The sequence below is a fragment of the Budorcas taxicolor genome, chromosome 10, assembly GCF_023091745.1.
Source record: "Budorcas taxicolor isolate Tak-1 chromosome 10, Takin1.1, whole genome shotgun sequence".
NCBI lineage: Eukaryota > Metazoa > Chordata > Mammalia > Artiodactyla > Bovidae > Budorcas > Budorcas taxicolor.
Genome location: NC_068919.1, coordinates 53,393,293 through 53,420,246, shown reverse-complemented (window position 1 = coordinate 53,420,246; position 26,954 = coordinate 53,393,293). Strand labels below are relative to the sequence as shown.

The window sequence follows — 26,954 nt, the reverse complement described above, 5'->3', positions numbered from 1 at the left end:
CACTGGTTACAATGGTTCACATCTCATTTTTAACATTTCCTCAAAGTCCATCATAAATATCTTTCCAACTATAGAGTCCTCAGCCTCACTGAATTCCTCAACAGGATCTCTCTCCATTATGCAATTTCTACTTTTCATAGTTTCCTCCATCTCAACTCCTCATATCCCATAATCATTTAAAGGTATAAATGAAAAAATTATAAATAGTCTAAAAATGATAAAACCTATACATGAGGGCTTCCCTGGTGGCTCAGATGGTAAAGAATCTGCCTGCAATGCAAGAGACCAGCGTTTGATCCCTGGGTCAGGAAGATCCCCTGGAGAAGGGAATGGCTTCCCAGTTAAAACTATGGTTTTTCTAGTAGTCATGTATGGATGTGAAGGTTGGACCATAAAAAGGGCTGAGCACCAAAAAATTGATGCTTTTGAACTGTGGTGCTGGAGAAGACTCTTGAGAGTCCCCTGGACAGTAAGGAGATTAAACCAGTCAATCCTAAAGGAAATCAACCCTGAATATTCATTGGAAGGATTGGTGCTGAAGCTGAAACTACAATACTTTGGCCACCTGATGCAAAGAGCTGACTCATTGGAAAAGACTCTGATGCTGGGAAAGACTGAGACCAAGAGGAGAAGGGGACAACAGAGGATGAGATGGTTGGAGGGCATCACTGACTCAATGGACAAGAATTTTGGCAAACTCTGGGAGATAGTGAAGGACACGGAAGACTGGCATGCTACAGTTCATGGGGTCACAAAAAGTCAGACGTGACTTAGCAACTGAACACCACCACCCACTCCAGTATTCTTGCCTGGAGAATTCCATGCACAGAAGTGCCCAGTGGGCTAAATAAAGGGGACCCCATTTGTACATGGGGTCGCAAAGAGTCAGACACTTAAAGACAGTCTGGACAATGGTTAACAGCCATAACTTCTGGAGCCAGGTTGCCTGGATTCAAGTCCTATTACAACTTCATACTAACTGTGTAGCATTGGCAAAGTATAAATATCTGTGCCTCAGTTGCTTTATCCATAAAACCAGAAAATATCACTATCTTCCTATTAAGGATTAATTGAGTTAACATCTAAAGGACTTAGACTGGAGTCTGACATATAAGAAATGTGTCATTTCTGACAAATGTGTCATTAATAAACATTTTCTATTTCAAACACAGTAATGGGTTACAAAAGTTTGTTTTTAACTTTGTTGTTTAAAACTCAGAATATATAAAATCACTGAATTGTGGAAAATCATAGCTCCAAGAGACCTTAGCAAGATTATAAACATTAACTTTCCAGACTAGCCCACAAAAATGGATTCAATCCACTATGAAGCTGATCTATAGTCTTGTCCTAAATTCTAGTAGTCTGAATTATGCTCCCCTACATTAGAGATGGCTCACTCAGATCTGTCCTAACAAAAGCGTTTCATGCTCCAAAGCATTTGTTTCCCTCCAGTTCTTGTCAAACCATACTTACTACCATTCCTTACTACCACAAGTGATCATCATTAAATGCTGAGAGAAAACAGATCTTACTTTACTGATTAATACCATAAAGAAGGCTGAGTGCTGAAGAACTGATGCTTTGAAACTGTGGTGTGGGAAAAGACTCTTGAGAGGCTCTTGGACTGCAAGGAGATCAAACCAGTCAATCAATCCTAAAGGAAATCAGTTCTGAATAGTCACTGGAAGGACTGATGCTGAAGTTGAAGCTCCAATACTTTGGCGACCTGATGCAAAGAGCCGACTCATTGGAAAAGACCCTGATGCTGGGAAAAACTAAAGGCAGGAGGAGAAAGGGATGACAGAGGATGAGATGGTTGGATGGCATCACCAACTCAACGGACACGAGTTTGAGCAAGCTCCGGGAGATGGAAAAGGACAGGGAAGCCTGGCGTGCTGCAGTCCATGGGGTCACAAAGAGTCAGACACAACTGAACAACAAATGACTGACGCTTCTAGCAGAACTATGAGCTATTCTCTAATGTTTACTAACTTAAGTAAATACTTACTTGATAGAATTTCAGGGTATATGAGTAAAAGCATACATTTTGAAGTCACTCATATTAAAAGAGGTACAATATTAAGAAGATATAGAGTTTTAATTTCAAATTCTACTAACAAACTAAAAATTAAAAGTGTATTTTCTGACCATTTGTGAACCTCCAGGTGATGTGACCAGGAGTCAGGTTAACAACCTTAAAATCTTCAGACTAATTATTCAGAGTCTTCTAAGCAACTGAGGTAATATGGTTTTTATTACTATAGGAATAAATGAATGCTAGAGTTTACTCCTTGCCACCCTCAGCTCTTTGAGCTGCCAGACAAAAAGTAAACTAAATGAGAAGGACAGCAAAGATCCTGAATTAAGACTTTCTTTCCATCATAAAATGATGTCTCTGGGAATTCCCTGGCAGTCCAGTGGTTAGGACTCTGAGCTTTCACTGATGAGGGCATGAGTTCAATCCCTGAACAGGGAACTAAAATCCTGCAAGCTATGTGGTGTGACCAAACAAACAAAAAATGATGCCCTGTGCTCACATTTGAAAATTGGACTGCTCAGCTTGTCCTAACAGCATAGAAATTCTAGTATAGAGTCAGACATATTTTTATGCCCATATCTTCTTGATGTTCACTTTTAGAAGGTACTTGGGCTACTTTATCTGAACAGTTCTCTGTATCTGTAAAGAGGTTTAACAGTGCTTCGTGGCGTCTTTATAAAGAAGCAATAAGATAATATAGGTGAAGGGCTTAACACAAGCTTAGTGTCCGGCAAGTGCTCAATCAATGTTCACCCAGTGGGATTCTCTTCTCTAAACATAATGTTCTGCTTTTCCTAAAACTTTCCAGGCAAAATTTTAGTAATCTTAGCTTAAATTCAAGTGGATCAACTGCCCCACTTTCAAGCATAGAGCTGGGTGTATTGTTCCTTCTCGCCACATGATGGTGCTGGTGCAGAACAGCTAGGAAGCAGTTCGTCAACCTTCAGAAAAAATCCTGTGCAGCTAACCGATACCAATCCATAAATGTGCACTAAATGGATTTTGGAACACTTGCAGAACACCAATTTTGATGTGCTTTTAATAAACAGATACATCACAAATTTTTAAATTTAAGAAAATGAGGGGAACATGATCATTTGCAGTTTTTCACCGAGATACCTATATCCAGCTCATGTCATAGTTTAGGATCCAATTTTTAGGTGTTCTCTCTTCTCTTATTTCTACAAAACAAGAATATCCCAGATCCCACTTAGAGGTTCCCAGGAATGAAAAGCAAGGGTATTTGGTGATTCTGTGCAACGGTTTTAGATATTTGGTTCACATGTGTATCCACAAATGATGGAGGAATTTTTCACTAAACTGAAAAGCGAGTCTCGCTACTTTTTATAGCCTGCTGGTTGCTGAGTGAACAAGCCTTTAGAGGAAAGGGTGAGAGCAGCAAATGAAAGCCAGATCATCTTCTGAGCTCTGTGGGGCCCTGGAAATCAGTTTTGTCTTTTTAGTTGCAGCTTATGTGTGTGGTTTTAAAATGTGCCCAATGATAAGTCATTATTTATTTCTTGAATAAAGACAAGATATCATCAAGTTTTCAAAGAACCAAAGTGCCAGAGATCAAGCTATTCATACATCTCGCCTAGTTCAGACTAGATGAAATACTGAGTGCCGCATGCTGAGCTAAACCACTGGGAATCCCCAAAACGGTCTGTACTCATATTATTAATATTGTAATAAGTTTTTAACACATCCTCCATTCCAGAAACTCTTGAGCACCTTTCTCATCATTAGCCAGTAGTCTCCAGTTGGGGGCGGGGGGGTGCGGAGTTGTCTTCTATTTGCTGTCCCTAAGAATAGATCCTAAAAGTCCTCATCATCACAAGAAAAAAAAAAAAAAATTTTTTTTAACTGCAGGGGACTTCCCTGGCAGTACTGTGCTTAAGACTTCATGCTTCCACAGCAGGGTGTCCAGTTTCCACCCCTCATCTGGAAACTAAGATCCCAAATGCCTTGAGGTTCAGCAAAAAAGAAAAAATAAACAAACTGTAATTATGCCGGTGATGGATGTTAACCAAACTTATTGTGGTGATCATTTCACAACATATACTTAAATCAAACCATTAAGTCATATACCTAAAACTAATACAATGTAATATGATAGCTTTATCTCATTCTGTGAAAATTTACTGCTTATTTCTTTGCACAGCAATGTGATATACATACATTCAATTATCATACTTTCATCATATTCATTATGTCCTCTATTTCCCTTAACCCTGAATCAAGAACAAAAGGCTTATACTGACCAACAACTATCTTCTGTGAGTAAAGAGGATAGAAGGACACTTAGATGCAACCATTTTCACTTACAATGAAGTCTTTGCCTATAAGCTTATGGCTCGTGCTCGCTTGGTAACAATCCCTGTCCCTGCCCCATCTATAGCACAGCGGATATCATTAACTGTGTAAGAGAAAAAATACTCCTGGACTTAGCATGGATTTTCCAGTGGTTAGTCGGTGAGCACATGTCCCTCCCCAAATGTGGCACAAGTAGACACCTGCTTCATATTCTGTTGCACCATCATTTTGTCCAGTTCTGTGGGCAAGGAAGACATCTGCCAGCATGCACAGACCATGGCAACCTGACACCTACACGGGTGCTTCTCCAAGTGCTATCCTCAGTCACCAGTGGCAGCAACATCCAGGAATCAGCTAGAAATGTAAAATGCGGGGCTTCATCCCAGTCCCACTAAATGAGAAACTCAGTGGGACCCAGAGTTCAGGTGATGCTGGGGCACACTTAAGTCTGAGATCTAATAGTACCATCTGAAAGAGGAATGTTGCCAATATGCTTTCTGCTTTTTCTTCTAACATATTTGTCACTGACTTCGCAGATATTTTTAAAAGTGTTTCAGCAACAAAGTGAATATCATGGTTTTGAATGGCAGAAGTACAAATCTGAATAACCCTCTGTTTTGCTCTCTTCTCTGATTTCATTGTCAATATTATTCAATACTGGAAAGCATTATTTTGTAGTTGTTCTAAAAAAGCTGGTTTATGGGCCACATTGCTTTGTTGTATTAGGAAGCGACCTAAGAGCTTCATGTTACAATTTAAACAAATGTTATAGCAAAAAAAAGGGGGGGAGGGGATTAGGGGTAAAAGGATTCTTAGTCTACTAAAAATAAATTTTCAAATATTCATCATCATGCATCCAATTCACCCTTTCTATTTTGGGCTGCTGCATGAAGTCCTCATTCTCAAATTTACTTGTCCCAGCAGACACACATTTATATTTCTTATTTGCACTGCAGCATGTTCTTATTAGGTTTGCAAAGTTTTTCTGAGTCATAGTCTTTCATTCTTAAATACACGTATATTTCAGAGAGCCACTTGTGAACCAATGACCCATTCTTACGAACTGAAGATAGACAGTAATGCAACAGTAACAAAAACCACAAATTTATCAGATAACATACAAATGATAATGAAGATATCCCATAAACTACTGTTTTCTGATTGTTAGCACATAGATGGATTAACCAGTATAGTCTTTTAGTGCATGTGCAACCAGTGAAAATATTACAATTATTAAAAATGAAAAAAAAATTTCTGTGAAAATGATCATTAAACTTAAATGTCAAATCTGTCCAATCCATGTGAACCAAATTTCTCTTTCACATCTTCCTCTGAAACTCCCAACAGCCTACAGAACTCTATTTTATGCTTCTTAAATCCTAAGGGAAGTCTGTTTCCATCCCTTCCCATCTTCAATAACCTCCACTATCTTATCTGCTAATATCTCCTCTGCTCATTTTAACCCAGTTCAGAAACTTTACACTGAGCCTCTCTTATGAAATACTGCCCAGATCTGAGCTGAGCACTGAGGAAAGGAGGTCCCTTTTGTACTCGGAGTTTCCATATAGTCAGAAGGTAACGGCAGGCTCTCCAGTACTGGGCAGAATGTGGAATCCTGAGAATGAGCACAGAGGAAACAAGCAAAGGGCAGGTAAAGCCCAGAGAGGGAATGAGTCAATCCAGACCCCCCACAACACTTGACAATATAATTGTTGGGTCTAGCTAACTTTCCTAGCTGCCCTATTTAATTATTTTTTTTCTTGTCTTTGCAAATACACTTCTCAAAAGCCTGGTCTAGCAAGGTCCACAGCTTCCATTGCTTCATCACTTACTTCCTCCTCACCCCATTGCAACACAGCCCCCAGCTTCAACACTTCAGAATCCACCATGGTATCTGATCCCTCTTTCCTTCCACTACTTTACAAAAGTGACTATCAAGATAGAAGTGGGCATATCAGGTGATCAGAATCACCCTCAGAGCTTGGTCAGCCCCCACTTCAGAATCACCTCAGTCAGAGGTTCTCAAGTTCTGCTTCAAAAATCATATGGAGGGACTTCCCTGGTGGTCCAATGGTTAAGAATTCACCTGCCAATGCAAGGGATGTGAGTTCAATCCCTGGTCTAAGAAGATAGCACATGCCACGGGGCAACTAAGCCCAAGGGCCACAACTACTGGGCTCGTGAACCTAGAGCCCGTGCTCCCAACAAGAGAGGACACCATAATGAGAAGGCTGTGCACCACAACTAGAGAGTAGCTCCTACTTGCTGCAACTAGAGGAAGCCCACATGCTGCAGTGAAGACACAGGGCAGCCAAATTTTAAATTAATTAAAAATAAATAAATAAATAAAAGTCAGTGGGACCGTTGCTTTAAAAAAAAAAAAAAATCACATGGAGAGCTTTTAAAAGACACCAATGCCCAGCCCCACTCTCTATCTGTGGTAGCTTTATGATCTGTCAGCTTGTCTAAATTGAACAATACTTCCCAGAACTCCCTTTGCAGTTAAGGTGGACCGCAGAGAGATGCAGGGGAGATAGGCAGGGCAGAAGTGAAGCAGCAGCCATTTTGTGGCTCTCACATTTTGTCGCTTATCTGCTGGCTCACCTCACTGGCACAAACCAGCAACCAGACCTGTCTCCTTTTCCACCTTCCCCTAGATCCTCCTTTAGCTTCTCCAGCTCCTGGGCCAGATGCATTTGTATTTGTCTCTGTGCAAAGAGCACTGGCTTCTGTTGGCCACCCATACCATCCAGGTCAGAAGCAACAGGGACTGACACAGCTTCCGTCCATGATCATGGTCCCAGCTGGTTCTGGTTCTCCCTCACTTCAAATCCCCCTTCCCTTCTGACTGCACATCCGAAGGGCCTCAGCATCAGACACACAGCAACCCTTCACAGGGACCGCCCAGGAGCTCTCCACTCCATCCTCCCCATCACCCCAGACTGACCTGGGGAAGTAGTCCTAACAGCACTCCCTGTTCAAAGGCCTTCAGCAACTTCCTGAGCCCCCGCAGATCAAGTCTACTCTTCTTCCCCAGCATTCAAATCTCTCCAGACTCTTGGTTCCTTCCTGCCCAGTCAACCTATCCTTCCGCTCCCTCTCCAGTGTGAACCCCATCCTTGAGTGCTTTTTGAACTCCATCAGCCCAAAAAAGAAAAAGGCAGGGTTCACACGATAAAAAGGCAAAGTCCCTCCTACAGCTTCCTTGGATTTGTCTAACAACAGAGGCCACTAGGCAGTAGCACCCTCTACACACAGTACACCACCCACACCACCCAGCTCTCTTCCCTTCTCTTTCTCCCTCCCTCCCCTTCCTTCTCTACCCTACTTGCTGTCTCCCACTAATAATAAGAGTAATTATGACACGCGTATTTGCGTTCTCATTATATTGGAGGAAGAAAGTACAGCACAAATTGCTTTGTAGTACTTTACTGAGCAGTGGCTGACCCCTTCTTTCATGTCCATTAATGCTGCTACTACTATGATCCTACCCCCTGAGCTCAAGGAGGAAGACAGTATTTAGCTGACTCTCCACCACAAAAATGGGGCTTCCCCAGTGGCTCAGAGGTAAAGAATCCCTGCAGTACAGGAGACACGGGTTCAATCCCTGGGTCAGGAAGATTCCCTGGAGGAGGGCATGGCCACTCAATCCAGTATCCTTGCTCCAGAGAATCCCACAGACAGAGGAGCCTGGAGGGCTACAATCCATGGGAGACACGACTGAAGTGACTAAGCACACACAACAAAAACACAGCTTAAACCAAAGGAGCTCTTCACACTCCTCCACCAGCATAGGTATTTCAAGGCCAAGAAGGCCTTCTTGTATCCTAGAACTCGCCAAAGCAGAATATGGACTGGCTCTGTGTCTTCCTCACTGAATAAATATACAGAATTTCCTTATCCGAGGCATCTCGTACCGGCATCTTGGAAAGGAGGCCTTACACAGTTAGGGTGTTTGTCCCTGAAGCTGTCTTTCTTCAAACACCAAGAGACTGAGAAAATGGTACTGAAGCACTGAATGAAGGCCCTCACCAATGGCTTTTTCTCTGGTTCCCAAATCATGTAATACTAACATGCAAAGGAGGTGTTTGACACCTTCTCCCAAGGCCTACATCCCTCTCAGTTTTTTGCGTTTGCCCTTTTTGTTACCCATTCACATGCCAATGCTTGCATCGGAAATTTGCGCTGTAGACTCCTCCCCAAAATACTCACCCGTATTTCTCTGCAAGTCCTCTGGCTTCTTCCTCTTTTACTACTCTTTGGTCTTCCAGATCACTCTTATTTCCACATAACACTATATCTGGGTTTTCACAATAAGCATGCATTTGCAGCTGACCTATTAGTAGAAGAAGATAAGAATATCTGTTACAGTTAAGTAATATAAGTCTATGATCAGTGGAGAATATATGCAAAACTGCTTTAAAACTGTAAATGGATATACAGATATAAGGAACTGCATAATTCTCTATAATGCTTTCAAAACACCAATACCCCAAGCTATAAAACTAAATGGATGGGGCAGAGATGTAAAACTAATCCTGTCCTTATGCACATACTCCAGCTTATTTATATTAGAGAGAAATAAGAGAATTTGTTATCCCTCCAAAACTTATGTACACACACACATACACATATACCACATAGCTATCTTCTTTATGAAGATCATTTGAAAAGAAAAAACCACACTTGGAGGATCTCCTAGTGCTCATGACTAACCTTAAAGCTCTGGTTTTCATATATTTTCTCTCAACCACAGTGGCGTTTTTAAAATGAATTGTCTTTCTATAAACCTATTTCTATCTGAAAGATTTTTCACATTTTTCTATTATCCTAAGGCAGAATCAATTTATCTAAAAAAATTTAGGATCAAATGAAGACAGAAAACCCAGAATATATAGTCAATGATTCTGTCACCAGACCCAAGAAGCAAAAGACTACAATTCTCACTCTATAGCTTCTATTTCTTTTCACATGAAAATCTGTTAGTAGGCATATTAACAGTAATAAAAGCAAAGGAACTTCAGCTAAGCTAAAGAGTTTAATCTCCCAAATAAGGAAAATAAGTCTTATTTCATACTCATCATGCCTCACAGTGAAATTAAAGTTACCCAAATTTGCACAATAAGACATCCTCAAAAATGTATGGCCTAATTTATTTTTTATCATGGTTAACCATTAGTTCCTCATTATCAAGTCATGTCCATTATATCTTATCATGAGAAAGTCAAGACAGTTAGTATTTACTGAGCAATAACGGAGGCCTGATACTTGGTGCAGAATTTCAGGGCACTGACCTTTGCCCTCATGGGACGGAAGAGGGGAACAGGACCTATACAGGCAAGACCAAACTGTACCATTTCCAACAGCCACATCCTTTCTGTCTCCAGGCTGTTGTGCATTCTGTCCCTAGACTCTGAATAACCAAACACAGCCTTCCTTCAGGGACATCCCCTACTTCCTTTACAACTTGCCTCTCAGTCACTTCTACTGAGGAACCTTTCTGGTCTCCAGAGAGGTTCAGTGCTCTATTAACACCTTATCTGTTCAGTGTCAAGGTTATGAAAATGAACTCGGGACCGAGGGTGCTTAAGGCTGAATCCTGGCTATGCCATTTACTAGCTGTGTGACCTTGAGGAAGTTACACAGCCACTCTGTGCCTCAGTTTCCCCCTCTTTAAAGGAAGACAATGACAGTATTTACTTCATAGGGGTAAGGTAAAGGTTAAGTGAGTTAATTCAGTGAGTCTTGAGGTAAGGTCCATGGACCAGCAGCCTAACAACCATCACCTAGGAACTTGCTAGAAATGCAAATTCTCAGGTACCACTCCATATCTACTGAAGGAGGAAGGCTGGGTTTGAGGTCTGAAATCTGTTTTAACAAGTTCTCTGGGGGGATCTAGATGCATGCTCACACTTGAAAATCATTCTTTTAATGCAATAAAGCATTTAGAGATATTGTGTATTACCAGTAATAATGTTAAATAGTGTTTATTTTGTGGAGTCTGGGAAGTATGATAATTGATCATTTTTCTTTTTTCCTAACTTTTCTACAAAGGTTGTGAACTATTTATATAAAAAATAAATTTATGAATTCTTTTAAAATATCTCACCAAAGGAAAAAAAGCACATAAATAACTACAACTTGATATGGTATGTGATAAGGATCATGTGTAAGCAGTACAAAACATAATAGGAAACTTAACTCCAATTGAGAGGAATAAAACTGACATCCACACCCCACTGGCTCAGATGGTAAAGAATCTGCCCGCAATGTGGGAGACCTGGGTTCAATCCCTGGGTTGGGAAGATTCCCCTGGAAGAGGGCATGGCAATCCACTCCAGTATTCTTGCCTGGAGAATCCCCATGGACAGAGGAACCTGGTGGGCTGCAGTCCATGGGGCTACAAAGAGTCAGACACGACTGAGCGACTAAGCACAGCACAGGATATATAAAATAGATAATAAGAGCCTGCTGTATAGCACAGGGAACTCGACTCAATATTCTGTAATGGCCTATATGGAGAAAGATCTTTCAAAAATAAAGGATGGATACATGTATAACTGATTCATTTTGCTGTACACTTGAAACTAATACAACATTGTAAATCAGCTATATTTTTAATATAATTTTTTTAAAAGAGGAGAGAAAAAATTTAATTCAACAAACTTATCACAGAAAATTTCATGGGGGCCATATTTTGTCAGATTTTAAAGAGTAAATTGAACTCTAAATTTTTAAGACAGTGGGAGTGAGTATGGAGAGGGCTTTTCAGACAGGGGGAATAATAGGAATAAAAATATAAAGGCAAAAATATGTTTAAAAATATACTTGTTGGGCTCTTGTCCCACTTATGTGAGGCTACAGAAGAACAGTTTAGAAATATAGGCTACTTTGGAGTTTCCCTATAAAACATGCTGCCCATAGGTACAACTGGCTCATCCTCAAGCTCCAGAAAGACAGGTGAGTGATACAACACTATCCGATTCCTCTTTGATTTCAAATTCAGGCCCAGAGGACACAGATCTCTGTTCAGTCTCCTAAGCTCAGCAGGGATCAACTTGGAACTCTTACCCGTTTCCCATGAGGACAGAAGAGATCTGAGCTCAAGGAGAAAGGACTGCAATGCATCTCTGGAGAAGCAAAGGGCGAGTGCAGACCTGGTTTCTGCCTTCAGCACCCAGGACTCAGTTACCCATTCAATGCAATACTGCCTCTGCTCTGCTATCCACCATTGGTATATGTATATATGCGTACACATATATATATGCTTGTGTGTGTATATATACATAAAATGTATATATATTAAATACATTAAACATACAAAATACATTAAATATTAAAATATACATTAAATAGACAATATATATTTAATTCGATCCCCCAAAGAAGAATGATCCCCTTAATATTCAAACTACTAACAGGCAGAGGAAAAATAAAAAATATATATAATTGACAAATTTTTATTCCTAATTAAGATTTGTTATTACTACCTCTGACACTGAATCTTTCTGACAGTGAATACACACTTTACACTGAAGATGTGAAATCTCCAATATGTATGTTTTCTTTGCCTAACTGAGCAAGAAGAATTCTTTTACACTATAAGAAAAAAACAAAATAATACACAGAATTTCACATGATTTTATCCTTCACGTAACTAGCCATGAAACCCAAATGGACGAGATTTACCTTGTCCAGAGTAAAGGTTTTCACCAGTTTCTCCCAGTGAAAAACAGGCGGGTTGATGCTCTTCCCATCATGCTGTGCTAAGATTCTATGAGCCCATTTCTAACAACAATCCTTAGAAAGTGCTTAAGAAAGCCCCAGAACTGGTTTGAATGAAGGATGATGAGCAGGGAATGAGGATAAGCGATTAGAAAGAGTCACTGCCATTCAGCCAAAAGGGTGTGTGACTCAGACAGGCACTTAACAAAGTAAAGCCCAAGCATGACCTGGGGAACCTATATTTAAGGTATTAAATAGCTCTTCAATTCTTAGTGATTAACTTAGTTGAGAAAGAGCATAAAAAGCCACTGAATCCCCCCATCCCCAAAAAGGCCACTGAATCAAAAGCCAAAAGCTCCATGTCCTTGGGCAAGCCTATTCCATAAGGCTAAGCATCTTTATCCTAAAATGAGGATACACCACCTCCCTGGATCTCCTCATGGGGGGAACATGGGGACTGGACACACACAATGTGAAAATGCTTTGAAAACCACAAGACATTCATTAATGACTTATTTAAAAACTCATTTTTAAAAACAAGGTTTTCTACTATAAAAATTACAGCCCATTACCCTTTCATAACACCGAAACTATAAGAAGTTGCTATGTAGTAGGGGTTTATAAATAAGTTCATTCTAAAGATTTGGCTGTTAGGAATTTAATATCACAGGCCTCTCTAGTAGGTTCTCTATGATTCCACCAATACAACCAACAGAGGAAAATGTACATTTGGTCAAGTAGTAGGATTCTAAATGACTACTAACCAATATTGTAAGCTATCAGGTTGTCTCCAAAGAGCCAAAATGCAGGTTCATGTATACTGTGCTGGGGACCACTCTAGCCAAGTTCTAGAGGTTTCTATGACAAGATCCTCCTGGCAAGTGCTCTGGCCGTTTAAATACAGAAGAGACCTTGAGACAGGGTTGCTGCTGCTGCTGCTAAGTCGCTTCAGTCGTGTCCAATTCTGTGCAACCCCATAGACAGCAGCCCACCAGGCTCCTCTGTCCCTGGGATTTTCCAGGCAAGAACACTGGAGTGGGTTGCCATTTCCTTCTCCAATGCATGAAAGTGAAAAGTGAAAGGGAAGTCGCTCAGTCGTGTCCGACCCTTAGCATGGACTACAGCCTTCCAGGCTCCTCCATCCATGGGATTTTCCAAGAAAGAGTACTGGACAGGGTTAGGATCCATTAATTTTTCAAAAGGGTCAATGTACTACATGTTTTGAACCCTGGGATGGTATCAGACTTGACAGCACTTCTCTAGGCTTCTATCTCCTCATCTATAAAATGGGGATAAGAGTCCTCTTTGTGGGAAAGACTGGTGAAGAGATTACACAGAAAACACTCCATGGATCTAGAGCGCAAGATGCACTCAACAAATGGAGGTTAGCATGACCAGGGAAAGCAGAGGACTTCAGTTACCTTTGCTCCTGAACTAAGAACCGTGCTCCTTTAAATAGCGTTTTACAGCATTAGGAGCTCTTGCAAAACAACTTACAAAAGAGGTAGAATATAAGAGAGAGTCTGTTTCAGGGAGTGGGAAGAAACAGGCAGGGAGACAATACTACTTACTTATCCAGTTTCTGACATTGAGAAAACTCTGCTCATTTGTCAGATCAAAAAGCAGAAGAAAGCCCATAGCATCTCTGAAGAAGGCAGTTGTCAAGCTACGAAACCTGGGAACATAAAAGCAGATCAGTCACCTAAACCACACCCCTACTCTTTGAAACATAAAGCCACCAGCAGTCCCCTCAAGCCTTTTACAACAGTTCATCAATAACAAGTCAGATGTTAAACAACATGCCACTGTTTCTACTAACTTCGCACTATAATGCACACTATGCATAGACCTTACTTCCACAAGGTTTACTGAATTATGCTATTATATAATAGATAGTTTCAACAGTGTAAAATTAGGTACATAATCAATGACATTGAGTATCTTAAAAATATAGTAAATAGGTATTTAGAACAAGAAAAAATATTTGAAAACATATGCAGACTTTCTAAAATGCCAACAGTTATTGCAATTTTCTTTTAAAATAAAAACAAATTTTTTTTTAATTTAACAAATTAGATGATGATATTCCAAATGTGTGTAAGTTATTTATCTAACTGGTAGAAGTTTATGTGTTAATAAGCCACGTGATTTGAAAAACCAGCCTCTGGACAGGGATGGCAAGAACTAGCTCATGATCTCTTTGTCTCAGCCAAGAATTTATTGTACAATTAAATGTTAAATAGGCCAAAAGCAATGGTGCTTGCTGTGTTTGTGTCTTCCCTGTCCTGTGAAAGCCTGACTTGATTTAACATCACAATGTGTTCCACGCATGACCTTTTAATTTCAGTCTCTACAGAAATCCCTTATCCCTGAGAACCATTCTTTGGCTTTAGGGTGATGGTAATCAGACTCAATTTCCCCTTTCTTTGTACCCTCTCCACCAAGGATTTGGGCTTCCCACAGGGCCCAGTGGTAAAGAATCTGCCTGCCAATGCAGAAGATGCAAGAGATGCAGCTTCGATCCCTGGGTGGGAAAGATCCTCTGACTTAGGGAACGGTAACCGGCTCCAATGTTCTTGCCTGGAAAATTCCTTGGACAGAGGAGCCTGGTGGGCCTCAGCCATGGGGTCACAAAGAGTTGGACACAACTGAGCACACACATGCATGCATGCACCAAGGGTTCATCCTGCCATCTCTGTGCCGCTCTCTCTCTCGTGGTAGGTTTTCTCTCATTCTGCCTTTATGCAAAGCCTGCAACTGACAGGCTTGGGCTCCAGAGAAGAAAATACTGGTTATGAATCTGTCCTTTAATTAGTTATTTTAAGTGTTCTCAAATATTTCTAATCCATGTTTTTACAAAAAGAGTACTCATCTTTCAGAGATATGGACCAAAATAGTTACAAAAGAAATAGTTCAATATTTGGAATTTGCTTCAAAATAATTGTGGGGCGGGGGTAGTGAGAAGAGGTAAAGGATATACACGAAGTAAGATGGGCCACAACCTGAAGTTTGTTTGAAATTGGCAAGTCAGTACCTGATTTCACTGTACTTGCCTCTCCACTTCTGTATATACTTGGAGTTTTCCATAAGAAAAAATTAAACAAACAAATAAAATCCTTTAAGGAAAGTGTGAGAGATAACAAAGCTGTAGCTAACTGAAAGCAACTTTAAACAGACCTGTGGTAGCCAAGGGAGGGATAGATGGGGGAGGGATGGATTGGGAGTTTGGGACTAGCAGATTCAAACTATTATACAGACAATGGATAATCAACAAAGTTCTATTGTATGGTGCAGGGAAGTATACTCAATACCCTGTGATAAACCATAATGGAAAATAATATAAAAAAGAATGTATATATTTGTATAACTGTATCACTTTACTGTACAGCAGAAATTAACACAACACTGTAAAACAACTATATTTCAATCAAAAAGAGTAACTTTATATGAAGATTTCATGTCACATTTTTTCAAGCATCCTCTGATCATATAAGTTAATTCCAACAAGATTTTTATGCTAGGTTCCAATAATCAAGTAAGGAAAATGCATGCAACTCTAGCTTTCTTTGTGGTTGAGTAAACAAAAGTAAATGGAGACAAGTATACAGGTTTTTAACAAGGGGGAGAAAAAGAAAGAAGTCCATAAGTAAAAGCATCCATTTTTAAAAGGATTCATTTTCCCTTTGACCTTGTATGAAATAAAGCCACTATTATCATTTCAGACTGATAAATTTCCTGCTAATTTGGCAGCATGGCTTATCCAGGTGCACATCAACGAATCAGTTGGCCTTTTCCTGCTCAGGTCACTGTGTGAAGAGTGCAATTGTTTTTCCCCTTTGTTCCAGCCAAGAGCACATGACTGAAGATCTCATACCTCTCTTGTCCAGCTGTGTCCCATAACTGCAGGTGGATTCTCTGACCTCTGCCAACAGCTCCATCTGGCCCATTGGCTCTGTACACCTAAAATGGCAAAATGAAAAAGAAAAGAGAACTTCTGAGACTGGTGAACTCTTCTCACTTAGCTATTCAGTATAACTCCCCTAAGTACTTAAACTTCTAAAGAAAATTCCATCTGGAATGCAATCTTATTTATATTTTTTTCAAATAATTGTCTCTGGATAACACAATAATTTGTATTAAATGATGTAAGCACATTTTTGTTGTTCATTCACTCAGCTGTGTCTGACTCTTTATGACCCCATGGACTACAGCATGCCAGGGTTCCCTGTCCTTCACTATCTCCTAGAGTTTGCTCAAACTCATGTCTGTTGAATCGATGATGCCATCCAATCATCTCATCCTCTGTTGCCCCTTTCTCCCCTGCTCTCAATCTTTCACAGAATCAGGGTCTTTTTCATTGAGTTGGCTCTTCATTACAATGTGTAAGCACATTATATATCTTTATAAATATATTTTAAAATGTATAAGTAATATATTATTTGGTGGGGTGGGGGGAGAGACAGAAAGAGGCAGAAAAAATACTTCTGGAAATAATAGCCAAAAACTTCCAAAATCTGATGAAAACTATTCGTGTGCATATTCAAGAAACTCAATGAACTTCAAGAAGGATAAACTTTCTGATACTGACTAGACATATCACCAAACTGTCAAAAATCAAAAGACAGAATTTTTAAAGCATCAAGAGAAAAGTGATTCAGTACATATAAGAGATCTCAATAAGACTAAGAATTGATTTATCATTAAGAAACAAATAAATAAAAATGGAGGCCAAAAGGCAGTAGGACAATAAAAAGTACTGAAAGGAAAAAGACTACAAACCGAGAATCCTATTTCCAGCAAAGCTATCCTTCAAATTAAAAGGGAACTTAAAACATCCTCTGATAAACAAAAACATAAAATTCATTGCCAGCAGAACTGCCCCACAAGAAATAACAAAGACTGAGCTTCAGGCTGAGATGAAAAGACCCTAGGCAGTAATTCAAATTCACGCAAAGAAATAAAGAGCACCAGTAAAGGTAACTACATGGGTCAATACAAAAGACAATATAAATGGTTTTTCATAACTCTTTTCTGCATCTGACTAAAACACAATTTCATAAAGCAATAATTATAAACTCATGTAGATAGGTACACAGTACATAAAGATGCAATATGTATGCAATTTGTATGACAAGAACAGTGAAAAGGAATGGGCAGGATATGGACCCATATAAGAGCAGAGTATGGCATTGAAATTAAGTGGGTATTAATCCAAACTAGACTGTTAAAAATTAAGATGACAATTTTAATCCTCAGGGGAACTATTAAGAAAACAATTCAAAAAATAAAAAGTGAGAAGGGAACTTAAATGGTATACTAGAAAATGTCTATATAACACAAAATAAAGAGGGTGCAAAGAAGTAACAGAACAAAAGAAAAGAGAAGACATATAGAAAATAAGTAGCAAAATGGCAGACATAAATCCTCCATTTTTTAGTAATTATATTGACTGTAAGTGGATTGAAGATTCCAACTGAAAGGCAAGGGTTAGCAGAATAGATTTAAAGATGTGATCCAACTATATGCTATCTACAAAAGACATACTTTAGATTCAAAGACACAAAAAGGTTGTTAGGAAAAGAATGAAAAAAGTACAATGCCATGCAAACAATAACCAAAAGAGAGCTCGAGTTATACTAATATGAGACAAAATAGACTTGAAGACAAAAAAAGACAAAAAAGGATATTTTATAATGATAAAAGGGTCAGGTAGTTACCTTTAAGAATACATACAGATAAAAAGAGAGAAATAAACAATTTGACAATATTTAGAAACTTCAACACTCTTTTGATAATGGATAAAACAAGCAAGCAGATGAACAAGGGAACAGAAGAGCTGCAGAACACCCTAAGCCAACTAGACATAATATAGACACCTATAGAAGTGTCTGCCTCCAATGCGGGAGACCTGGGTTCCATCCCTGGGTCGGGAAGATCCCCTGGAGAAGGAAATGGCAGCCCACTCCAGTATTCTTGCCTGGAGAATCCCATGGACAGAGGAGCCTGGTGGGTTGCAGTCCACGGGGTCACAAAGAGTTGGACACGACTGAGTGACTTTACTTACGTATAGAAGACCTCACCCAACAACTGAAAAACACACGTTCTTCTCAGTTCAGTTTAGTTGCTCAGTCGTGTCCAACTCTTTGTGACCCCATGAATTGCAGCCATGAAATTAAAAGACACTTACTCCTTGGAAGAAAAGTTATGACCAACCTAGATAGCATATTCAAAAGCAGAGACATTACTTTACCAACTAAGGTCCGTCTAGTCAAGGCTATGGTTTTTCCAGTAGTCATGTATGGATGTGAGAGTTGGACTGTGAAGAAGGCTGAGCACTGAAGAATTGATGCTTTTGAAGTGTGGTTTTGGAGAAGACTCTTGAGAGTCCCCTGGACTGCAAGGAGATCCAACAAGTCCATTCTGAAGGAGATCAGCCCTGGGATTTCTTTGGAAGGAATGATGCTAAAGTTGAAACTCCAGTACTTTGGCCACCTCATGCGATTGCATATGAAACGTTCTCAAGGACAGACCTTATGTCAGGTCATCAAACAAGTCTTGACAAGTTTAAGAGACTAAAGTTATACAAAATACATTTTCTAACCATAATGTGGTTTTAAAAAAAGATTAGAAATCATTTACAGAAAGGAATTTGGGGAATTCATAAGTATGTGGAAATTAAACAATACAATCTTAAACAGCCAATGGGTCAAAGAAGAAACATAATGGAAACTAGAAAGCATTTTTAGATGAATTAAAAGCACAACATACAAAAAGTAGCTTCACTGCTAAAGTAGTGCTCAGAGATAAATGTATAGCAGTAAACACCTATATTAAAAATCAAGAAAGATCTCAAATCAATTACTTAAACTTCAACCTTAAAAAACTAGAAAAATAAAAGTAAACTAAATTCAAAGCAAACAGAAGGAAAGAATAATAAAGATTAGAGTGGAAATAAATTATCTTTTCTTTGAAAAGCTCAAGAAAATTGATAAACCTTTAGTTAGACTAAGAATAAAAATAGGAGATTCAAATTCTTAAAATCAGAAATGAAAGGACAACACTACCAACTTTAAATATGTAAAATTATAAAGGAATAGTATGAACAACCATATGCCAAAAAATTGGATAGCTTAGAAGAAATGGAGAAATTTCTAGACACAAACAATTGAAACTAACTCAAGAAAAAATAGAAAATCTAAAGAGACATATAGCCAGTAAGAAGATTGAATTCATAATAAAAGTAACTTCCCACAAAGAAAAGACTAGGCCCAAATGTCTTCACTAGTGAATTTTATCAAATGTTTAGAATTAACAGCCATCCTTCCCAAACTCTTTCAAAATACAGAAAAGAAGGAAATATTTCCCACTTCATTCTATGAGGGCTTTATTATCCTGATACCAAAAACAAAGCTATGAGGGGAAAAAATGTATACACCAATATCCATTTTGAATACAGATACCAAAATACTAGCAAACAGAATCCAACAACATATAAAAACGATTATATACCATGACTGCGTGGAATTTATCATAAGAACAAGGTTGGGTTAACATACAAAAACCAATCAATATCGATTTATAATGGAACAGAACAGTTCTAGAATAAAGGACTAAAACCACACAATCATCTCAACAGATACAGAAAAAGCACTTGAAAAAAATCCAACACCTTTCATAATAAAAATGCTCAACAATTAGGAATACAAGATAACATCCTGGATCTGAAGAACACCATCTATGAAAAACACACAGCTTCTATTATACTTTATGGTGACCGAATGTTTTCTCCTTAAAATCAAAGACAAGACAAAGATGTTCTCCTACAACATTTCTACTCAGCATTTTACTGGAGGCACTCATTAGGGCAAATAGAAAAAAAAAGAAAGCATATCCAACTTGCAAGATAGGAGGATCTTGTATATTGGAAATCCTAAGGAATAAACACACACAGATACACACACAGATAGAGACACCCCCTCCACCGGCACACATGCAGGTTATATCAGAAACAATAAACAAGTTCAGTAGTGTTCCAGTATACAAGCTCAACTTACAAAATAAGTTGTATTTCTATACACTGGCAAAGAATAATTCAAAGATAAAATTAAGAAAACAGTTTACAATAGCATAAAAATTAAGATATTTAGGAATAAATTTAATTTAAAAAGTATAAAATATATTCTGAAAGCTACAAAATATTGTTGAAAGAAATTAAAGAAGATCTAAACGGCAAAAAATTCCATGTTCACAAATCAGAAGACTTAATATTGTTAAGATGCGAATGCTTCCTAGGTGGCACAGTGGTGAAGAATCTGCCTGCCAATGCAGGAGATGTGGGTTCAATCCCTGGGTCAGGAAGATCCCTTGGAGTAGGAAATGGCAACCCACTCCAGTATTCTTGCCTGGAAAATTCCATGGACAGAGGAACCTGGTGGACAATACAGGCCATGGGGCCACAAAGAGTCTGACACAACTGAGCACGCACGTACTCCCCAAATTGTTCTACAGATTCAGTGCAATCCTTGTCAGAATTTCAGCTGATTTCTTTGTAGAAATTAATAAGATGACCCTAAAATTCATTTGAAATTGCAAGCATCCCAAAATAATCATGAAAAAGACAAAGGTATAAAATGAGCTACAAGGATATATTGTACAACACAGAGAATATAGCCAATACTTTATAATAACTATAAATAGAATATAACCTTTAAAAATTGTAAATCACTATATGGTACACCTGAAACTTAAACAATACTGTATATCAACTATACCTTAATTTAAAAATAATTTTAAAACAAAACAAAACAGTGGTAGTAGAAGAAAAGGCTTCTGGTAGTAGAATAAAAGCCTTAGAGTGGATCAGAAAGAATGAATTCTTCTGTCCTCGAAGGCAGAAACTCAGCATATTTCCCAAGTAGAATATGCTCCACCAAAGGGTCTTTGTCCTTAGTCTTCCTGACTACTTGGTGACCTGCTTTATGGGAATGGTTGCTTTTTTAGTAAGAAATGTAGTTCCTGGACACACCAACCTCCTGACTTCCTCTCTACCCCCAGAATAACTTGTCTTGCAGCCCTTTAAAAAAAAATAAATACAACTGTTAAAAAGAAGCTCTTCTCTTATTCTGCAGAACCCTACTGTTCTTTTGGCTACCTCTCGGATCCATATGCAGTCATTCCCACCCGTACTTCAACCTCACACTCCTGGTGGGGTCACTGAGTTCCGCCACCTAGTGAATGGGGCTGCTGAGGCCTTAATGAAGAGAAAAGCAGGGTGGTTTGCTAGCTTCATATTAAAGGTAGACAAATCACTTTTTAGAATTCAGAAGGAAGATACCAGCCAGAAGTATATCAAGGAAATGTTTTAAAAATCTTCACTTTTACTTTATTTTACCTGCTTGGTTTTATGTGAAGTGTCCTCAGTTACAGCCTTTAATCACATTGCTCAGACTGAACATAATACACTTTCATATGCACCCTTTAATTTTAGATTCCAACCTTTGTCCTCCTAATTCCTATGAAGCAAATAAAACAGACAGGCAAAGGTTGACTCAGAGATTACATTTTTATATGGAAGGATGCAGAACTTACCACTCTCTTTTCCCTGAAATCAATGCCGACTGTTGTGATGAATTTGGAGTTAAATTTACCATCTGTGTACTGATAAAGCACACTGGTCTTCCCTACTCCCGAGTCTCCCAGAGCTAAAAACTTGATGAGGTAATCATAGTCTCCATCAAACATAATGAAGAACTCAGTGGGTCACCTGAAAAATACAAACAAATGCATATTTACCAAAAACTCATTAGAAAACATTAGAATCCTCTGCTAATAAAGTGACTTCTTTTAATATGCAGTTCAACAAGTACTCCTACATAACACCTATATGCCTAAGGGTTCTGTGAAGAAAGGGTTAAACATTATTCACTGTCCCAAAGACTTAATCATTCACTAGATATGCTACTGAACTGTGCTATGCCGTTATAGTACCCTTAAAACGAAAATTCCAACTGAGAATGAAAATCAAGAAGATAATGGTCACTATCTTACACAAAGATCGTGTATAATAAAAGTTAACAGAACAAGGGAAGAAAGAGAATGTTTGTTGTTGTTTAGTCCCTAAGTTGTATCTGACTCTTTTTGGACCCCATGGACTGTATAGCTTGCAACGCTCCTCTGTCCATGGGATTTCCCAGGCAAGAATACTGGAGTAAATTGCCATTTCTTTCTCCAAAGAGAATGTTACAGGAATAATAATAATTCTTAGCGTGCACGTGGTTCCAACTGTACCTCCTTTTTCAAAGTCTCCTAGTGCTATATCCTCGGCTTCTCTCTTGGACATCTAGGCAATTTCGTTTATCCTATGCATTTTCACATGTCATTACAGTTCCTTCAAAGATAATGCTAATAAAACTTGGTTTGCAGCTTCCTCACATGTTGTTATTGTCACCTGCTGCTGCTGCTGCTGCTGCTGCTGCTAAGTCGCTTCAGTCGTGTCCGACTCTGTACTACCCCTTAGACAGCAGCCCACCAGGCTCCCCCGTCCCTGGGATTCTCCAGGCAAGAACACTGGAGTGGGCTGCCATTTCCTTCTCCAATGCATGAAAGTGAAAAGTGAAAGTGAAGTCGCTCTGTAGTGTCTGACTCTTAGCGACCCCATGGACTGCAGCCCAACAGGCTCCTCCGTCCATAGGATCTTCCAGGCAAGAGTATTGGAGTAGGTTGCCATTGCCTTCACCTATTACATATTAAGTCAGATTTTTTTGGAATATCACTACTCACTTGAGAACTGACTTCCATCATGAAGGGCTCATTTACCTACATTTGCCTTGATAGTCTATAGGAAATGCTACCAATTCAGCTCTTCAGCACTGGCCAAAACAAGTCTACCTTTGAGAATAAATATTCTTATTTTTATAGCAAGACCTAACCATGGTTACCTTTTATCTTTTGCAATCAGCACTTTTCAAATTTTATTTTTAATCCTTTAAATAGATCCAAACTATTCAAGATATTAATCTGACTGGAAACATAGTCTATCTTCAGGGAAAGCTTCTTTTTATCCTCCCATTTCTAATACCAATAAATCCTCTTGAAAATCAGAAAACCAATAATCCTGTTATCATTGACAATGCTATCTGCCCATTCAACATACACATTTACCTATCCACATACACATCATAAGTCCTCCATTTAACTCTACTGGTTTGGGGGACCTCCCCCGTGGTTAAGTATCACCTTCCAATGCAGGGGATGCAGGTTTGATCCCTGGTGGGGGAACTAAAATCCCACATGCTGCCAGGCAACTAAGCCCATGTGCTGCAACTAGAGAAGCCCCTGCGTGCCACAACTAGAGAAAGCCCACATGTGGCAACGAAGAGCTCATGCACTGCAATAAAGACTCAGTGTAGCCAAAATAAAGGAAAAAAAATTCTGCTGATTTCCCTCTCATTGTCCCCTTTTCACCCGGTCATCTCCTATCCAGAAACTTTACCACAACTCTCAATGCTTCCTATTGGATTATTCCTATAGATACATAAAATTAATAAAAGCTCAGGCAAGGACATTCACTGACTTTTCAAGGTTGCCTCCCCTAGCCCATCCTCAATCTGGTGGCTCACCTTGTGCTCAAAAATCCTGAATTCTGATTCCCAAGAGCTGCTGCAGTGACCTCTGCAGAGTGCCTTAGTGCAGAGCTATGACCTCACATTCAGATATGGCTGGTCAGTCACTAAGCGCAAAGCCTCTACAAACATTCAGCACTCTGTTTGCACACTGTAAAGAGTGACACAGTGCAGATGATGGCTTTCCATTTACAGCTTCTGTACGCACAGGTGCAGGTTGCCAGTATTGATGGTGTGCAACAGAACACTTCTCCAGAAGATGACCACTTGGGCACAAATAAAGACTAGCATGTCTCATCACAGCATCTGACTGGCTCCAAGTTATTCATAAATAAGAGATAAGAATTGAAAAGTAGGTCCAGATAACATCGAAAAATTTAGGGGGAGGGGGGTTCACCTCCAAATAAATGAAAAAGCAGAAAGCAACTCCAAATTCTGCAAGGAGAGTGATGTAAGAAGTTTCTGTGGCTACCTTGTTTCCTCTTTATTTTTATTTTGAAAAAAAGTTGGTCATTTCTATAAATACGTTTTTGTATCACTTTAGGTACAGGAGAAAATGTTGTCATCAATGGCACACTCTTCTAGGACTCTCTAAACCTACTTAAATGGAATTCAAAGACAGATGACTGTATCTTTAGGGCCCCCAAATTTAAAGTGTTTAGTTATCATGGGAGAAGAATTACACACCTAAGTCTATAAATGGTCTTCATGGGTTTTGTTTTCTATTCATGGTAACAGCAATACATAACAGTCTGTTCAAAACCAAACCACCATAAAAGAAGTGTTAACAGACGAAATACCACAACTGACGGTACAAACATCACTGTTGGTATTAATCATAGTTTATATTCTTTAGACTACACCTTTAGATAATTATCTGCCTTGTTTACCTGAAAATAAATGTTCAGACCTTCCATTTCCTGGGTTGTTTGCTAAAGAATAAAACAGAATCCAGAGAGCTTAACTCATTTGCACAGTCTAGAACAAATGTCTCCTAACTTCAAGTCCAATGTCTATTCTACCCCAAGCTTTGTGGCCATTACTCAAATTTTTACAAATTCATGTTGGACTTAGAAGCGATCAGGTTTGGGGGACTTCCCTGGTAGTTCAGTGGTTAAGAATCTACCTTGCAGTGTTGGGGATGTGGATCCAGTTCCTGGACAGGAAACTAAGATCCCACATGCCATGGAGCTACTGAGCCCACGTGCCACAACTAGAGAATCTGTGTGCCGCAGTGAAAGATCCTACTTTACCATGATTAAGACCTGACAAAGCCAAATAAATAGATAAATATATTTTTTTAAGTGCCCACGTTTGGTATCATACAAGGTAGCCTAACAGGAAACACGTGACTTCTGAAGTCAAGCAGAGCTAGACTGATTCCACGTCTCCCACCTACTGGCTACTCAGATGTTTTTCAACCTTGGATTTTCAGGTTTCCATTCTATGAAAAAGAAGAAAACGTACACTACTTCACTCCATTGTTCTAAGGATTGAACGAGACACTGTTTGTGGAGTGCCCAGGACAATGCTTGGCAGATGCTGGGTACTCAGTAAATGCTGGCTCAAGCTCCTCTCCCGACTCTGGACAGATCAGACAGGGCTCTGAAGACCTAAAACAATTCTGAAATAGCCTCTGGGCAGCTTGAAACATGCATTTCTGACACAAAAGATTACTGACTGGCTCGGAGTAGTTCACTAAGTCAGAAAGAAGACCCTCTTTTTTGGCTAAATCTAACCATTTTCAATTAATTTTAAGTAGATATGTCATTTTCAAAAGAGTTAGAACTAGCCTAAAATCAGGCTTAAATTACATAAAACACTTCAATCCATTCTAACCAATTCATACTTGTTCAAAAGAACCTCAATGGTTCATTCTGGTTGAGAATGAAAGAGTTAAGTTCAAAGACGTTCTACCTACAAAACCATTTCTGATTGATCTAAAGCCACTTTGGCTAAAACCACATGTGTCTAACCATTTAGGTCTGGTTTCAAGAGCTCAAATAGGCTTCAGGCTGGTTTTAGCTAGCTCAAATAAGCTCTCACTTGGATAAGCAGGTTCTGACTGACTCACATGAGGTTTGATTGGTTCAGAATAAATTTTACTGAATCAAGATAGCACTGACCCATTAAATCTATCTCTAACTGGGCCACAGTTGCTCTAAGTTTATCAAACCACTTGTAGCTAGTTCAAGGTAAAAACTGGTTCAAAACAGTCCAAGTTGAGACTTCCCTGGTGGTCCATAGGCAAAGACTCAGTGTTCCCTATGCAGGGGTCCTGGATGTGATCCCTAATCAGGGAACATGGGGCTTCCCGTGTGGCTCAGCCAGTAAAAACTCCGCCTGCAATGTGGAAAACCTGGGTTTGATCCCCCGGTTGGGAAGATCCCCTGGAGAAGGGAAAGGCTTCCCATTCCAGGTATTCTGGCCTGGAGAATTCCATGGACTACAGTCCATGGAGTCGTAAAGAGTCAGACACAACTGCGCAACTTTCACTTTCACTTTCAGGGAACCAGATCCCACAGGCCACAACTAAGAGTTTGCATGCCACAACAAAGACTGAATATCCCACGTGTTGCAACTAAGACCCAGTGCAGCCAAAAAATAAACATTAAAAAAAAAGTCCAAATTTACTGATCAGATGTTCAGTTTAAGACTAAAAAAGTAAAACGATCATCAGAAGCATAAAAGCAATGGCTTGGTGTTTTAAACTTATGCCAAATCAATAAACTTAAAATTTTATTTATATCACCACAATTGTAGACATCTGTACTCAAAAATGTATCTCCACCACAGTATAGTATCTTTCAACAACTGAACAATATGTCCAGGTTGGAGTACAGTATACTGGTTGGGAGAAAGGACACTGTCTGAGGAGAAAACGATAAATAATAAGAAAAGGCATGATGAGTGACATTGGCCTCTGGGGTTGAGAACTCACCTCCTGACTTATCTCAAGGATCTGGCAGCAAAATATTGATCTATGATCCAACAATGAAATATAAATTTCAAAAAAAAAAAAAGAAAATAAAATAAATTTCAGTTGGGCAGAACATTCAGCAAATTAGGAGGCTATTTAGAGTTTGTTCTAAATTGGACACAATGATCAGGCTGGTTTGGGTTAACAGAGACCAGAATTCTAAACAGTAAGGAAGCTGCAAGGAAATACAAGGTTTCAGGGAACAGGCAGGTCTTCAGATTGTTAACAGAGATTTTTCAGGGTTTTGGCAGGATACTGATGGTGATAGGTTTCT

The 26,954-nt window shown here is 39.2% G+C and overlaps 1 protein-coding gene across 1 annotated transcript in view; it reads right to left on the bottom strand.

The window, feature by feature from the left end:
• RAB27A (RAB27A, member RAS oncogene family) overlaps positions 1–26,954 on the bottom strand; it is a 63,010-nt gene that overhangs the window by 4,234 nt on the left and 31,822 nt on the right. The window contains exons 2-5 of the mRNA XM_052647026.1: positions 21,668–21,842; positions 15,954–16,039; positions 13,651–13,754; positions 8,567–8,690 (exon numbers count right to left, since the gene is read on the bottom strand). Coding sequence (XP_052502986.1) covers positions 8,567–8,690; positions 13,651–13,754; positions 15,954–16,039; positions 21,668–21,820 — 467 coding nt within the window. The 5' untranslated portion in view covers positions 21,821–21,842. The remainder of the gene's footprint in view (positions 1–8,566; positions 8,691–13,650; positions 13,755–15,953; positions 16,040–21,667; positions 21,843–26,954) is intronic.